Here is a 15,748-nt window from a genome sequence, read left to right as displayed (position 1 = left end):
AGCAAAACAAACCGGTACACTGGAATAAATATATTTTGGTCACAAACTTTATTTTCAAAGAGTACTTCGGGAACAATAAAATTCAAAGCTGTCATTTAATTTTTTTCTGTAATTTATTGTAATAGTTACATGTTAAGCTTATTGTAATGTCACGTAATGTAGTCGGTATATGTTGTCTTTATAAATAGTATGTATAATATGGTTATCAACTACTGCTGCGTTGGTAGCAAAGCCGAGTTCGTGGCGCAAGCAATTTGGCAGCGGGGGTAACAAGTTGACTGTAGAGGTAGTCTACAGGTAAATGCGTCGCAGGTCCTTCGGCGTGGTGATAGAATTACACTGCGGGCACAGCTTTCGAGCGCCCAGAGTCTGCAGCCAACACTGTTCGCAGTGGACATGCCAGCAGGACACGGAGATGGCGGGATTCTTATAGTCATCGATGCAGATCAGGCACTTGTATTTGCCCTGCGCCTGCTTCTCGTAGAGCCGCAGCTTGGCCTTCAGCGATTCGATGACCTGCTGTTGATTCTGGGAAGCGGATCTCGTAGACCGCGACGTAGATGGCTCTTCCCTGCTGCTGGTTGGTGGTGCCTGGACGCTACTGGTTGTGGCAGTCTCTTGTTCAGTGGCTTCGCTGGAATGATTGGCCTTGGGCCCATCGCTGGATGAGATTAGTCGACGCACATAGCTGGTCACCTCCGCCTCAGAGACATTTCCCTCCATGTCCTCCGTGACCAGCGGAATCACATCACCCTCTCCGTACTGCGTCGGGCCATAGATGTGCGTATCATCTTCGTCCACATTGAGATCCTCGTCCTCTTCCTCCTGCGCCTGCTGACTTCCATTGTACTTGATCGTCTGGCCGAGACCCAAGGCAGAATAGCCTCCCTGAACAAGTGTGGAAACTCGGATGCGCTTTTGACCTGCCCACTCGTACTCCTCGTATTCCTCACTGTCCTCTGAATCCTCACTGGAGTGCCGCTCTCCGTTGACCTGGCCATTTCGGCGGCTCTGTCGCAGGCACTGATTGACATGCTCCTGGATGTTGGACTGCGGGAAATTGTGGTTGCACACGGGACAGGTGGGTTGACTGGACTCCGGCGGAGGAGGAACTGCAGCAGGAGGTGGAGGAGCTGGTGCGGGAACAGTAGGTGCTGCAGGAGGTGGCGGACCTGGAGACGAGGGACGTTTCCTAGTACGCTGGCGCTGGCGGGCCTGCCGATTGCGCTGCACCCGCTGGAAGACGCTCCACGGCTGCCTGCCCCCCGCTCCCGGTACCGATCCAGATTCCTGAGCCGAGGGTGGTGCAGTTGAACCGGCGGACTGAGCCAGTGGACTGCTAACGGTGATCGGGTTGTGCAACCGCTCCATCTCCACTTGGCAGTGATCGGCCACCTGACTGCGTTTGATCTTTACGTCGCATGTGGGACAGATCACGTCGTCGTCCCCGTTCCCGGACAAATGCTGGGCGAAGTTCTCGCCGTTGGACACCGTGTCCGTGGCCATAGATTACTCGGCTCCACCACGAACTTTTTGGAGTATAAAATGGATCTGCTGATTTTAAATAGGATATTGTTTTGTTCGCTAATCTGTCGAAGCCACGCGACGCCGATTTCTTACGTTCTTGTACTTTGACAAACGGTCACACTGATTTTTGGGATTTGCTTTCACGGCAGGCACGGTTAGTGATTTTACTCCGATATATTTAAAAAGCTACAAATCTTTTACTTTAAAAAAAACTAGTAGATACTTGGACAGAAATAAAAAGAAATTTGTTTTATTTCCATGTAAATATTCAATATAGCCGATTCAAAAAGCTAGATGGGTTGTCGCATACTAGTTATATCGATACCATCCTAAGTGGTTAAGCCATCTCTATTACGCGCTTCGGTCACACTTATTTTCGGTTGTTGTCTTGTGATGAGGGAAGCAAAACATTATTATTTTCGTCGTTTTTATTTTTTGATTATATAGAAAAGTCGGTGGTCGAGGATCATGTGAGAGAGTGAAAGTGACACAGCTTTCTAAGCAGACAGTAAGTGCACATCTGTTAAGAGCGAAACAATTTTGCGAAAGTGCAAAGTAGACGGCGAAGAGTGTGAAAAGGCAGCGAAAAGAGAATAGAGAAAAATATAGCAGTCAGTTTTGTGGGCGTGTATGTGTGTGTGCGTGTGCCATATTGTTCAAAAGTAAAAAAGAAAAATAACAAACGTAGAAAAAAGTAAAAACAACAATGCAGCAGCAGCAGCAACAACAACAGCAACAGCAGCAGGGTAACCTTGTTGGCTACAACAACAAAATGAACATCTTGCCCAATTACACGATGAGCGGAATGAGTTCCTTTGATGCCGAATCGCTGCCAGATTATTCAGAATTTGATTCCGAATCGGTAACCCTGGACTATTATAAGGAAAGGTATTGCCCTTTAGTTGAGCAATTTGCATTTTGTTTTGCTTCCGTTTCCCCCAAAACACACACACACCGTCACATATTTATGCATAGAAATACTCTCGCCCTTGTCATTGTTGTTGTTTTGCATTTGGCCGTTTGCCCCAATTTTGCCTGCCGTTACCGTTACGTTCTATATAGCAATTAACCGTTATGATCCTGTTGCCATGCCACTCACCCACACACAGACACACATGTCAGCACACACTGTCCGTGTAGTCGCTCATCTGCGAAATTATTGTTGTTGTTTTCAATTTCTAGCCGCTATAAATATAACAAAATCATCTCCGTCTGGCCCGTCAAAACATATCTCGAGATTCCTTAGACGCTATATTTATATACATTCTTACATACGATTATCTCAGTTTGCGTATCTGCATCTTGAAGATATTAAAAATTTGCACGAAAGCCTGCGAAAACTTCATCAAGTAGATGTTTCTATACCCTTCCATGCAGCTTACGTTTAATGGCCAAATCATTAATTTGAACAGATTTGATGTTTTAATTTGCTTTTAAGAAAGATAAAACATAAATCCTTATCAGCTTTCAAAACAACAACGTTATGGGTATTCGGAAAGATCCTTGTTTATAACATATAGATGGATAAATCCATCAGATAAGACTGTAACGATGGAATGCGAATGGATAATTGACATTCCGTTGTATACAGCTTTGAAATTGCTAAGTTGCAGTTGCCTCGCAGCATAATTTATGTGGGGCTGCACCTCAGCACCCAAGCTTCCGTCTTTTGTCATTTCGACTTCCCATTTCCCAGACTCAAATATTGCGCCGCGCTTTTTGTCTGTCACAATAGAGCGAATTTTAATTTAAACAATCCCAAACTCATTCAACTGTGGCAACGCATTGTTTTGTAAATTGCGACAGTTAATCCATGACATACATCGCAGCGTGCAATTGTGGTCATAGCACTATGGCAGTATTCTGCTTTTCAGTCAAATTGAAGAATGTAATTATTTTCTACTAAATTCGAATTTATAATGTTGATAATTTATTTGGAATACACAATATTATTTGTATCTTGTTCTTGGTATATTAGACATAAAGAGACTGAAAAATATAATTTAAAACTACATATTTCTTTCACCACGACTGTATGTCAGTTTAATTGCCACAGGTTGATTTTGATAGTCCCGTAAAAGCCATAATCGTTTGCCATTGTCTCTGTCGATGTTGTTGCTCGAGTTGTTTTTGCATGTTGCTGCTGCTTACTTAACTGCCTTGTTCTAAACACACATGTTGTACGAAGTTGAAAGCCGTCGCTCTAATCGAATGTCACCAATTTCTCTATTTCCTGCCCCGCTAACAAAGTATCCCCCCTTTGGTAATACACAGATGTTGAACGGGCTGCTTCCGCCGGCAATTTGAAATTCGAACCGCATTGGAAAAACCTCAGCGCGCAAACCAAAAGCAATAAAACGCCAATTGAAGCATTTATATTAGATTGTTAAAGCCAACCGGAGTAGCATTTACTCGCCTGCCTCCCCCGAAAAAAAAAAAACCCCTTCCAACATCCCATTAAGCAAAACTAACCAAGAAACGCATTAAAACGCATTCCAATTAGTAGCTGCGGGCAGCACTTTTGCCTGCACATATAGTCGATAAGGTGAGTTTTTGTTTAGCTTGTGAAGCTAGTACAAAATGTCTTCCCACAATTTATAAAAATTATCTTATATGCAGTGTTCTACGTCCACCAGAGGAGAAAATGGCGCCGACAACAACGATTGAGACCATCACAATCACAAGGCCACTGAAGGTATGCACTTGGCTCAAAATTATAGACTGTGACGCTTGCTTTACTGATTTCTCCGCTTCCACAGGTGATTGCTTTTATCTGCGGCGTCATCGTGGTGGCTTTGATGATCATGGCCCTGGCATCCACAGATTGGCTGATGGCTTCCGACTGGCGGCAAGGCCTCTTTGTGCACTGCATCGAGGATGATTCGTTGTCGCCACTGCCGTTCAACATTCAAGATCCACCAGGATGCTACTGGACCCGCGATGTCGGTACGTATGAGGGAGATGACGCCCGGATTTCTTGCTTAAAATGTGTAGTTTAAAACTAAATCAAACATTTATCCTATTATACACAGGCTACATCAAGGCCACAGCTGCACTCTGCATCTTGACGCTGGTGACGGATGTTATAGCCACAGTACTGACCGGTCTTGGCCTCAGGACGCAGAACCACAATCTAAAATATAAGTTTTATCGCATAGCGGTATTGGTGATGCTTGTTTCCTGTGAGTAACTAATTAGATTTAAGAATGCGACAATACTGAGTATTCATTTCTATTGCAGTGCTAGCCGTTCTATCCGCCTTGATCGTATATCCAGTGTGCTTTGCCGGCGAACTTACCATGGGTATTTAGTCCACCGCTCTTGAAAGTTTACTTTACTTAAATCTTTGTCATATTTTAGCTAACCGGCGAGTCTGGGAATTCGGTTGGGCCTATGGCGTCGGCTGGGGCGCGGCCATCTTCCTGTTCGGGGCCGTCGTCCTGCTGCTCTGCGACAAGGAGTCGGAGGAAATCTACTATAAGGAGAGGAAAATCGTACATGAAAACCAAATGCGCGCCTAGGCAAGGCCGCACGACCTGCCTGACGTCGTTCTGTAGACTAAGTATATAGCAACCAACCAACAACAAAAACAACAACACACACACACAGACACATAGATTTCGATTTAAATCAGACTCAAGAACAGAAGCAATTTGCAGCTAAACGAATGTGTTATAATTATGATTGTGTATATCATGACCATTTCAAACCAAAAATCCGTAGCCATCAGCCAACCCACACCCACCATTTCATAGTACTCGGCATTTGTTTAGATGAGGTTTCCCCAATCAGTTTATTTTGTGTTCGTTTCGAAAGGTAATCGTAGACAAGCCACAAACACACGACCCACATCTCTATCATGTAGTCACATGTACGTCTAGGAATTCTGAAAGCTATTCGCATTAACCACACACCCGTATATACAAATGCATGCCCATTCAGTTCCACAAACATTGTAGTAGTCGACTTTTAGAGCTTGCTTTTCTGTAGAAAACTGAGAGCAAGTCGCAGTTGAAATTAGACCTCTTACAATATTGTACTCATACTCAGCTACATATACATAGCAATGTACTCCCCATGTATCTCAAACCTAATCGTGAGCAGAATCCAAATTAGAATTTTTATATGTACGTAATCGAGGGACTAGGTAACCACGAAAGATTAATCCACAATGTCATCGTCATTGTCAACGTTTCATGCCGATTACGCTTTCAAAATACTTTTTTGTACTCTATCAATCCGTTTCGAATATTGTAAATTATGTGTTTTGTCCCAGTGTATTGTGCGACTAACACCCATTGTACTCGAATATATATGTGTTGCTCTTTTACCTTTTGTAAAATAGTTTAACCAGCAAGCTGTCCAGTACTGAAATCGTACTTGAATGTCCCCGAGCCGTTTAATTATTTTAAGTGTATGCATTCGTTTTAGCAAACGTATCCTTTGTAACCACCTATGATTTAATAATTTATTGATATTTGTGTTCTTACCATACTTGAAAACATATCACATGCAAACGATTTCAATAAAACGTTTATGACACCTTTTGTTAACACTTTAAGAGATTATTTTCTTTAATTGTATATTTTATTAAGGTTGCACCTGGATAGCTTAAGTTTTTTTTTTGCACCTACATGTACGTTTTTTTGTTTGCAAAACCAGCATAAGGTATGAGTATTGGCGATAACGCAGCAACTATAATTAAGCCATCTTTTCTTATAATTCAATGTTATCTCTGGAGTTTTTATATGACCAGTTAATCATTCGAAATTCGTCCACTATATCTCGCATTCGGATCATCAGTCGCCTGTTTTTGAATTTGGGTTCGTTCGTTTCTGTTTTTAACGAGAACATTTTGATTACACGCCGAAATTAAGTGAAGCAAATGCAAACAAAATTAAATGCGACCTAAATTACAACAAATTACAAAGGGAATATATATGCTTGAACATCCATATATACATATATATGAAGACATTGAACAAATCGTAGGCAGGAACGTGCGGTGAAAAAAAGACGAAACGAAAACAATTATAGCGAGTATAAAGACAACAATTATACCAAACCAATTGAATTAATTAAACTATGCTTACATACACGCATGTTTATATATAGTTATATATATAAGTTAAAGTATGTAACATTTATTAAAAACGAAAAAGCAAAAACCAACATATAAATTACGAAACAATTATACTCCAAAACGAAACTCTACGAAACGTTACAGTTTTCCATTGTGTAACTAACCAAACACATGAGCGAGGATCATTTTGTTTTGACAAGCAAACAAAATATATATACATACAAACACATATGAATATATTTATTAAAACGTTTTAACATTTAATTTTTTAAATTTACATTCGCTAGAGCAAAAAAACAAATCAAGAGAATAAGTAAAATTATCAAACGTATTGCTAGTGATCCATATACTGTAAAACATATGCCTAGATCATATTTTATAAATTCCCTATATGCATACCTATACCCTCAGCTAACGAGAATAACAAATTATATATTTCCGCAAATTATACTACAGTTCACTGGATGTAACCTTGAATTGAACCGAATTCGGCGCCCCCCAATCCCCAATAATCATCCAAACCCATCCCAACCCGTCCTCATATTCCTTACAGTATCCGTTACAATGTAAATATTTGAGAAGAGTTTTCAAGAAAATAAAATAGTGTTTAACGTTCACATACATATCTGTTTAATACCGATCGGGTGGAATGGATGTTCTTTCTAATTTCCAAAATTGTAATCTAGATGTTGAAGAGGTCCGGCTTCTCTGAGGAATTTCTGTACAATATATGCGACCAGTTCCATCGAAAGTCTTCTTTTCGGCTCCTTGTCCCAGCAAGTGGTCATCACGCTGACTATATCGTCCGGGCACCCTGGTATAATATCTTCTGGCTTCGGCCTATCTCCTGTTAAAATGGAATTTACTTCAAGAGTACAATTATTGTTATTGGTAATATTACCTCCTGGAATGGCCATACTCAAATCATAAAAGCTAAGATCTTTGAAAGGTGCTTTGCGGGATAACGTCTCCCAAAAAGTAATTGCCCAACTGTACACATCGCACTTTTCATTGTAGTGACCGCTTAGAAATACCTTTGAAAAGCTAATGATTAGTTCATCCTGTGGATATGAGATCACGAACCTCGGGTGCTGTGTATATGCAGGTGCCTTGTCCGGTTGTCATGGATAAGGTCACGTCGACAACTGTGCCAAAATCACAAATCTTCAGACTGAGGCCGCTTTGATCCAAAAGACAATTTAGCGGCTTGATATCGCGGTGAATGACTGGCTTTGGCTTCATGGCATGGAGATAAGCTACCCCCTATAAAGTGCACAAGTACTGTTTCTATATTTAAGTTTACTTATCGCTGTCATACCTGAGCAATCTGGAGGGCCCAATTCAAGGCGTGGGCTAGCGAATAAGTTGGCTTGCTTTCAGCATGGAGAAAACTGTCTAGAGATCCACCCTTTACGTACTCCATAAGGAGGTGAAAACAGCGATCGTGTTTGGAGATCCCGTAGAGTTTAATGATATTTTTGTGGTCCACCCTTGAGAGCTGGTTAATCTCCCTCTCAATTTGCTGGTCTTCACATCCCGGCCGTATTTTCTTCACGGCGATCTCCCGATCCCTCCAACTGGCTTTCGATACGCTGCCGAAAGTCCCAGAGCCTATAAGCTAAACATTAAATAAAGATCTGCAGTCATAATCTTTCTTTTTAGCTTGCTACTACCTCTCCTAACGTAAACTCCTCATATGGTATGTACTCAACTGCCGCAGTCATGTTTCCTCACCTGCCAACTTATCACTGAGTTCGGCAATAGTCTACATATATGCGATAAGTTAAGATCGCATTGGACTTATCTACACCATCGATTAGTCAATCGCGTTGGAGTTTATCCAAAAATTATTGAGTATTTTATGGAATTTGATACTTATTTTTACACAAATTGGTTCCAATTTAAGTTTTATTATTTTTAAAATATAATTTAAATATATAAAATTTGAAGTGAAAATTATTTTACAATTTGATTCGACATATACAATAAAAAAGGTTAACTTAAATCTAATTGTAAAGTACACAGTAAGGTTTTAAAGCCTAATGAAACACAATTGCAGCGACGACTTTTTAGTCTTTTTTGGCTATCAAGCCTTGTTTCTTAAGTTGGCGCAGAGCGCATTTGGCCGCGGTGCACTTGGCAATGCGATAGTTGCGTCCGATGCCGCGGAAGGTGCCCTTGCAGAAGACATCCACGGTGACGCGCACCCGTCGCCCATCAGCCAGCTTCTCAGGCTTGCCGAATTTGGCCGTCTCCGGCTCCAGTTCGAGGAGCTCCCGGATGGGCGACTTTGGCACTGAGTTGCTGAATTGTTCGATCTCCGGACTCATCATATTGCTGTAGACATGCCACACCACATCCAGGGACATGTTGGAGTCCAAAAAGATGGCACCGGCAATCGACTCAAAGACATCGCCCAAAGCCTTGGGCACTTCCACGTCCTCCGCATCGTCGCACTCCTCTTCCGACAGCAAATAGTACTGAAACAAAAGATACTTTATACAAGATGCGGTTACAGGATGTGCAATAGCTTACCTCCTCGCTGATGCTGTGCCCGTTCTCCTGTTGGATTCGCACAAAGCGATCGATCACATCGTTGAGACCCGGCGAGAGATGTCGGAAGAACTTGTGGAAACCATGCCGAACGGCAAGGGAGGCAAAAATTGTATTGTTCACTAGCGCGGATCGCAAATCCGTTAGAGCTCCTGGCGAATGCTGGCGGGGATCTTCGTACAAATGACGTGTAATCAGGTAATCCAACACAGCATCGCCCAGGAACTCCAAGCGCTGATAGCAATCCGTCAGTCTATTGGGAGTATAACTGGCATGTGTCATGGCCTGCAGAAGGTAGGATCGATCCCGGAACTTGTAGCCCAGACTCTGCTCGAATTCCTCGAAGCCACTAAGTAAATGGTCCAACTCCTTCGTGGCGTTGGGTGCAAAATGCAGTAGCGGGCTTCGTGGCGTGGGCCAAGCACCATAAACAGTAACCATTTTCTCCTGATTGGGTTTAGTACTGCCCGGAATCCGCTCTTCCTCATTCGCCAGTTCCAACTGCCTGGTGAAGGGCAGCACTCTGACCCCCAGCCAGGCCATAAAGAGAAGAGCTCCTCGAGGTCCGCACTCAATGAGATAGGCTCCAATGAGCGCCTCTACACAATCGGCTATGGACTTATCCGGAATGCTGTGCTGTGAGACCAGATTGTATGGAATGAAGCAGCTGAAATCATTGCAGCTGTCATTGGAGTCGTCAAGCTGACCATTCTGGGCACCACTGGTCTGCTCCAAGCCCATGGCTTCGGCTTTTTCGCGGACCATCTCGCAGATTTGCTCGCTGCTCAGGTTTTTGATGTCCAGCAAATCGGCAAGTTTCCAAAGAGGCGTTGGAATCTTCGCTTCAATTAGAGCCTTTTCCAGCTCCTTTGGCACGTAATAGCAGGGTGGCAACCAGTTGTCGTGAGGCTCGAACTTGGTGGCTATCATGTACTCGCCCAGCCGCTTCCGCCTTCCCAGGCGATAAAGATTAAGATTGGCCACCTGCTTGGAGCGCAGGTGACTTAGCTTACCCTCGTGGACATTCTCGTAGGTAATGTACAGATAAGTGGTGATGGCATACTTGAGAAAGGAGTCGCCAATGGTCTCCAGGCGCTCCAGATTGATGCCATCGTTGGCATTCGACATGGTGAGGGCCTGCAGAATGATGCTGGGACTGGGTCCTGGATGTCCAACCAGATCCGGTTGGCGATCGAAACTGAAGCCTGTTGGCGAAATGGATGATGATATGGCTTTCTGGGAAGATTCCGGCTCAATTTTCTTTCGCTCAAACTCAAGTTTGAGCTTCTTTTCCTCCAAGTTCAGTCGATGGTGATCGTTGTAGTTATCAAAACTGTCACCGCATCCCATCACGCTAAAGGTCTCCTGCTCATTCTGAGCCACCCAATCCGCATTTAGCTCGACCAAATCCGACAGCAACAGTTCTCGCCTATTACCCAGTTTTGCTGCCAAGTTTTCCTCTTTAACATATGGCAACAGTTGCTTGAGCAAATCCATCATCGACATCTTTGCTGCCTGAGCTTCAGCGGCATCACTTCGTTTTAGAGCCAGCTCCTTGTCGTGAGGAACCAGCATGCCACAGCTTTCGATCTCAGCCTGCAGCTTGGCTATTGATTGTTCGTATCTGCCACTCGGTACTTCTTGCACATCGTCCTTTTGCTGTTCAAAGTTAAATCCTATAAGCAGGTTCTTCGTTTGCTGGTACTGCCGTTCATTGGCATTCGTTGCTTGGATAATGGAGAGCTGTTTCTGTCGCTTCTCCACTTCCTGGGCGGTTTCGATGGTCTCAGCCTCGTTCTTGGAAGTGAAGGCAATGCGTCCCGCATCAATGTCATCCTCCACATCGTCGTCATCCGAGCTGTATTTTTGGTGAATGTAATTATGAGGCATATTATGGTCGTCATCATCATAACTAGAGCCCAGTGAATTGTCCGAGTCGTAATAGTTGAAGGTGGGCTTCGCTGGACCCTTTCCTTTGCCCTTTCCACCTTGTTGAGGTTGGCCGCGCTTCGGAGCCTTGAATCCACCTTCGCCATTGCTCACATCCCAAAATGTTGGCGATCCATAGCGGGTCTGCTGATCACCTGCAATGTATAAATATATATATATTTTTTCTTTACAGCTCTAAAAGCACTTTAAACTTACAAAACTTTACGTTAGCAGGCAGAACTGGGAGGTTAAAGGCTTCATCCTCGTCATCATCTTCCTGGTTAAAACTGGCTATATCGTCAGCCATGTCATTTGACCAAGTACCAATCTCAATAAAATCATCCGCCTCTTGCAGCTTTTGTTCGCCCTCGATGATGAGTTCAACGGCACTCTTCTCAACTTTATCGTCTTTGGAATTCTCAGCTTGTTGGGTTTCCTCCTTTATCGCCTCTTTTTGATCCTCCATCGAATCTTTACCATTTTCTAAAACCTTTTGTGAGTCCTTTTGCTTAGACTCGCGTGATTTCTTCAGCACCTCTGATAAACTCCAGCCGAAGTCCAGCATGGGCCACTCGAACTCCTCCTCTTCGATTTTCTGCCTTCCCAGTCCCAGATCCGCAGAAACCTGCTTGCGAATGTCGTCAGCCAAGAGGAGACCGTTGATGCGGTACAGAATGCAGGGCAAACACACAGCGGTTCGCCACAAAGAGGCGGGAAATGGGTGCACAGTGCACAACTCCGGCACCAGGATCTGCTTCTGTTCGAGATTCTCGCGCTTGGCCCGCTTGGTTTCCTCCGAACTGGTGGGCAGAGCCACGCCCTTTCGATTTACGTACCGCGGAGTTAGGAAGTTCAGGCGAGCACTCGTGTGATCCACATCCAACAGCGGCTGCGAGGCATTCTGTATGGTCAGTCCGTACTTGACGAGGTAGTAGTGCTTGAACGTGCGGTAGTTGTCGCCAGGGAAACAGCTTAGGGGCGAAAGGTGCGGACAGATCTCGGCCACGTAAAAGTATTGCGGTTGATCCTGGTTGCGATACCACGGCATTACGACGGCATCCTGGAATCTTTGGGCATCGAACGCCTGCGCCTGGCGCTCCTCATCGGGCACTGCTCGTGGCATCGTATTGCCATTGGCCTGGATGAGCTCTAGGAACTGCCAGTCGATATTCTTGCCACCAGCAGGCGTCTTCACCGTGGGCACAATGAAAACACAGTTCTCCGTGGAGTCGGGATCGAAGAGCATTAGGAACTTTTGCAGACGCAGTACATTAGTGAATGTGTAGTTCAGGAACCCGTTGATGCAGACAATCTGTTCGCTGGTTAGGACCACGCGATCCTTGGCCAACACGAGCGAAACCTTCACCTCTCCGGAGCGGGTAAATATCGAAAAGGCGCTCAATTTGGGGATGCGTTTGGTGGTGAGAATTCCAAAACCCTGCTGGGCATCCTCGGGCGGATAAATCTTTCGACCGCGCGTATTCTGCTCCTCGGGAATGGGACACTGCAGCGTCAGTTGGATGAAGTACAGATAGCAGGGGGCGCCGGCCACCGGTCGACAGTCACAGAACTCTGAGGCAATCCGTTTATAGTAGTACTGTCGTCGCTTTGTCGTTCCCGGACGGGGTTCATCGCTCAGCTGCACAATCTGCTCGTCCTCCGGCTCCAGATCAAAGCACTCCCAGTCCGGCTCCAAGGCACGAAATCCCTCCTTGCCAATGGGCTGCAACTGATCGTCTAGCTCACCAATACGGTGCAGTTCCACACAGGCCTGCAACGCAGCCAGCCGTCGTGCCAAAGTTTGAGTGGGCATTGGAAGACCCTAAAAATAAGAAGGCAAACGATAGGTTTCAGATAAAAACTAGACTTAATATATATCCTCTAACATACCACAATATCGTGCTTCAATGGCGAGTTAATGGGCAGCCGAAGTGTGTACTGAAACACAGTCACTCCTTCTCTCTCACTACGAGTGCAGCGCCACAGGGCCGTCAGCTTGGTGAAAGTATCGCTGGGCAGGCGAGCACAGTATTTGTTAACGAGCGCTATAGCAGATCCGAGATCCACGGAGGCTCCGGTCAGAAGATGCGGCTTGGGGCGATATGCGGCCAAACAGGCACTAAAGCGCTCCGCATCCTTTTGTTCCTGTTCCGGAGGTTCTGTGTTGGCGCACTTGGATAGCAGCATATGCTCGATCTCGCGATATTGTGCCATCTGATGCACCAAGTCCTTGGTGGTGTGGGCCAAGAGATCAACGGTGTTGACTTCAACAGACGGTTCGATGCTGTCCTCCGATTCAGATAGAGCCAGCTCGCACTGGAATCGCCTGGACTTGCGCTCCGTACTGCTCTCACTCGGAGTGGTGTTGCTTATGCTGACGGCCTCGTCGCTGGAGTTGCTAGTGTCCAACAAAGCAGAGGCGGGCGATTCGTCCTGGATCTCTTGCAGCTTTATGTCGCATGCCGTCGGCGGCTGCTTGCTGAACACTTCAGGGTTGAGGATCTTGACCGTTCCACGGGCCGTGCCAAAAGTATAGGGATCGGAGCCGCAGGAGTTCGGCATCGCCGAGTCATCCGAGTCACTGTCCGCCTCTGTGGTGTCTCCAGTTCCCGAGGCACCACAAACAAAGCGATGACAACGATTGCCTAGTTGCTGTGTCCCCACAGCCTTGCTTTCGTAACTGGGCGCCACCAGAATGACATGATAAGCTGGTGCCGCTCGAGCCCGTCCCTTGCACTGGACATAGCTGCGATATGTGAAGGGCGGATCCCAGCGCACCACCAGATTGCACTTGGGCACATCGATGCCCTCTTCCAGCACCGAAGTGCCGATCAGCACATTGCAATCGTGCATGCGGAACCTCTTGAGCACCTCCTCCTGCCGCCGATGCTCCTGTTCGGCTTCCTTGGGCTCCGTGGTGGGATCGGCTACCCTATCCGTGGTGTACTGGCAGCGTAGGAACTTGAGATCGGGGTCACGCCGGCTCATCTCCGCCAGCAGTTCGAAAAGCACTCGAGCCGTATGGTTCTGGTTGCAGTAGATCAGTGCACAGAGCGTATCGCTGCCGTCATGTTGATCCCGGTGGTGTCGTCTGGTGTACACTCTTCTCCGGGTTCGTGGCTGGGTGGAGTTCGATCCATTGTTCGACCTAGTTTTCGCCTGTCCGGGAGCAGGAGTAAAGCGAGCTGCGTTCTTGGACGACTGCTTGTCAACTGACGTCTGCAGAATTTGCTCGAGATTGGCTACCAACGCTTGCGTTTCCGTGGGATTCTGCTCCAGTTGGTCCACCGCGCGGCACTTGCTTTCTAGCACGTGCGACAGTCGGTTAAAATCAGCCTGATCCACTTGGTGTCGCATCCTGCGCAACACATCCGCCTGAGTGTGGACCTCCTCCGGCTTGAAACAACGCAGTGTTTGCAGCAAACGTCGCACCTTGGGACTGGAATAGCGTTCGATGGTCAGGCGCGAATCTCCGCCATTGTTTGCCTGATGCCGCTGGAAAGTGTGTTCGCAGAGCGTGTGCAGCTGTTGGAGAGCAGTGCTCACCCAACAGTAGAGCAAGTAGTGACGTTCGTGCGGCGTCTTCACTTTAAGCTTTTCGTTGCTGTGGTAAAAGTGGTTGGCAGCCCGCTGCGTACACCAGGGACCCATCTCGTGTAGCACGGCCAGGAGGGAATTGATGACGTTCAGTGGCTCCTCCTTGGGATCGGGAATGTCTGAAACAGGAAGACAATCGAGCTATATAGCGTCTCCAACATCCATTGCAATTACTCACCCTTGAGCTCATCCATAAATTGGTCTGTTCCGTAGATCTCAAATGGATCGTAGCGGTGTTCCATAAGAAAGGACTTGTGGGTGTTGAGAACATCGGCCAGCACTAGTGACAATTCGTCCGTTTCAAAGGGGGCGCACTGCACGATGTACTCGCGCGGACGGGAACAGTATCGCAGCACGGTGACGATATCGCTGGCTGTTTCGATTCGACAGAGCACATTCCGCTCTAGAGTGGCCAGCATGGCGCTCAGTTGTTGCAGCTCACATCCGGCGCTGTGCAGTGGTCCAGCCAGCCCGAGGATTCGTGGCCGGTTCGCCGGTGCAGCCGGCAGGATGTACTCCTCGAAGATAGGCATTATCCGCTGATAAACCGCACTGTCATGGCAATCCTCTAGCACAATCAACTCCACGCTGCTCAGCAGCATATCTCGACCCTGAAGAAGGCTGAGAAATCCCTCTGGCCGCAAGATGGACACGTGGTAGTCCGTCCAGCAGTGGGCAAAGGGCACCTGCATGTCCGGCTGCTCCTGCCACACCCGCAAATCGGTGAGGTGAGTGAGCATCGTGTAGATGGATGAAGGTTCTTTGCTGGCGCCCACCTCACAGCTTAGGTAGACACTGATCCGGCCACGTTGACGTCCGCGCCGCGATAGCTCCTGGAGCAGCTTGAGGGCTATGAACTCCTTGGAACTCCGGTGTCCCAGGCAGATAACCGTGTTCCGCTCGTAGGCGGCGGCCAGTAACTCCACCTGGAAGTCGCGAGGCGTGAACACGGTGGTGTGCAGGTTGTTGTCGCACCAGTGGAACGCCATCGTGGCGAGGGGAATCACGAAACTTGATCCTCGCGAAGATTTCGGCAGCGAATAATCTCCCAAAGCCGGC

At 46.5% G+C, this 15,748-nt stretch overlaps 4 protein-coding genes across 6 annotated transcripts; 1 reads left to right on the top strand and 3 right to left on the bottom strand.

The window, feature by feature from the left end:
* Window positions 1-94: 94 nt before the first annotated feature.
* Window positions 95-1,643, bottom strand: LOC108095794 (E3 ubiquitin-protein ligase Rnf220). Its single transcript, XM_017197055.1, has one exon. It carries the CDS (start codon window positions 1,504-1,506, stop codon window positions 292-294), a length of 1,215 nt encoding a protein of 404 aa, XP_017052544.1. The 5' UTR covers window positions 1,507-1,643; the 3' UTR covers window positions 95-291.
* A 240-nt stretch (window positions 1,644-1,883) lies between these two features.
* LOC108095796 (transmembrane protein 47) lies at window positions 1,884-6,088 on the top strand. Of its 3 annotated transcripts, none has more exons than XM_017197058.2 (7): window positions 1,886-2,035; window positions 3,802-4,072; window positions 4,147-4,222; window positions 4,287-4,473; window positions 4,560-4,709; window positions 4,768-4,830; window positions 4,888-6,088. In XM_017197058.2, the coding sequence occupies exons 3-7, from the start codon at window positions 4,172-4,174 to the stop codon at window positions 5,046-5,048; spliced, it is 612 nt and encodes a 203-aa protein (XP_017052547.1). In that variant the 5' UTR covers window positions 1,886-2,035; window positions 3,802-4,072; window positions 4,147-4,171; the 3' UTR covers window positions 5,049-6,088. The 3 variants fall into 3 exon arrangements, with proteins under 3 accessions (XP_017052546.1, XP_017052547.1, XP_017052548.1); XM_017197059.2 differs by having other exon boundaries at window positions 3,778-4,072; XM_017197057.2 differs by lacking the exon at window positions 3,802-4,072 and having other exon boundaries at window positions 1,884-2,415.
* LOC108095795 (mitogen-activated protein kinase kinase kinase 7) lies at window positions 6,084-8,334 on the bottom strand. The gene is made up of 5 exons (XM_017197056.2): window positions 8,284-8,334; window positions 7,929-8,228; window positions 7,694-7,873; window positions 7,512-7,644; window positions 6,084-7,457 (listed from the first exon to the last, which is right to left on the bottom strand). Exons 1-5 carry the CDS (start codon window positions 8,332-8,334, stop codon window positions 7,273-7,275), a joined length of 849 nt encoding a protein of 282 aa, XP_017052545.1. The 3' UTR covers window positions 6,084-7,272.
* Window positions 8,335-8,522: 188 nt separating this feature from the next.
* LOC108095793 (endoribonuclease Dcr-1) lies at window positions 8,523-15,748 on the bottom strand. The gene is made up of 5 exons (XM_017197054.2): window positions 14,868-15,748; window positions 12,983-14,808; window positions 11,309-12,914; window positions 9,146-11,247; window positions 8,523-9,090 (listed from the first exon to the last, which is right to left on the bottom strand). Exons 1-5 carry the CDS (start codon window positions 15,676-15,678, stop codon window positions 8,680-8,682), a joined length of 6,756 nt encoding a protein of 2,251 aa, XP_017052543.1. The 5' UTR covers window positions 15,679-15,748; the 3' UTR covers window positions 8,523-8,679.

The sequence above is a fragment of the Drosophila ficusphila genome, unplaced genomic scaffold (assembly GCF_018152265.1).
Source record: "Drosophila ficusphila isolate 14025-0441.05 unplaced genomic scaffold, ASM1815226v1 contig_791, whole genome shotgun sequence".
NCBI lineage: Eukaryota > Metazoa > Arthropoda > Insecta > Diptera > Drosophilidae > Drosophila > Drosophila ficusphila.
The sequence above is the reverse complement of the archived record's forward strand: the minus strand, read 5'-3'. Positions and strand labels throughout refer to the sequence as shown.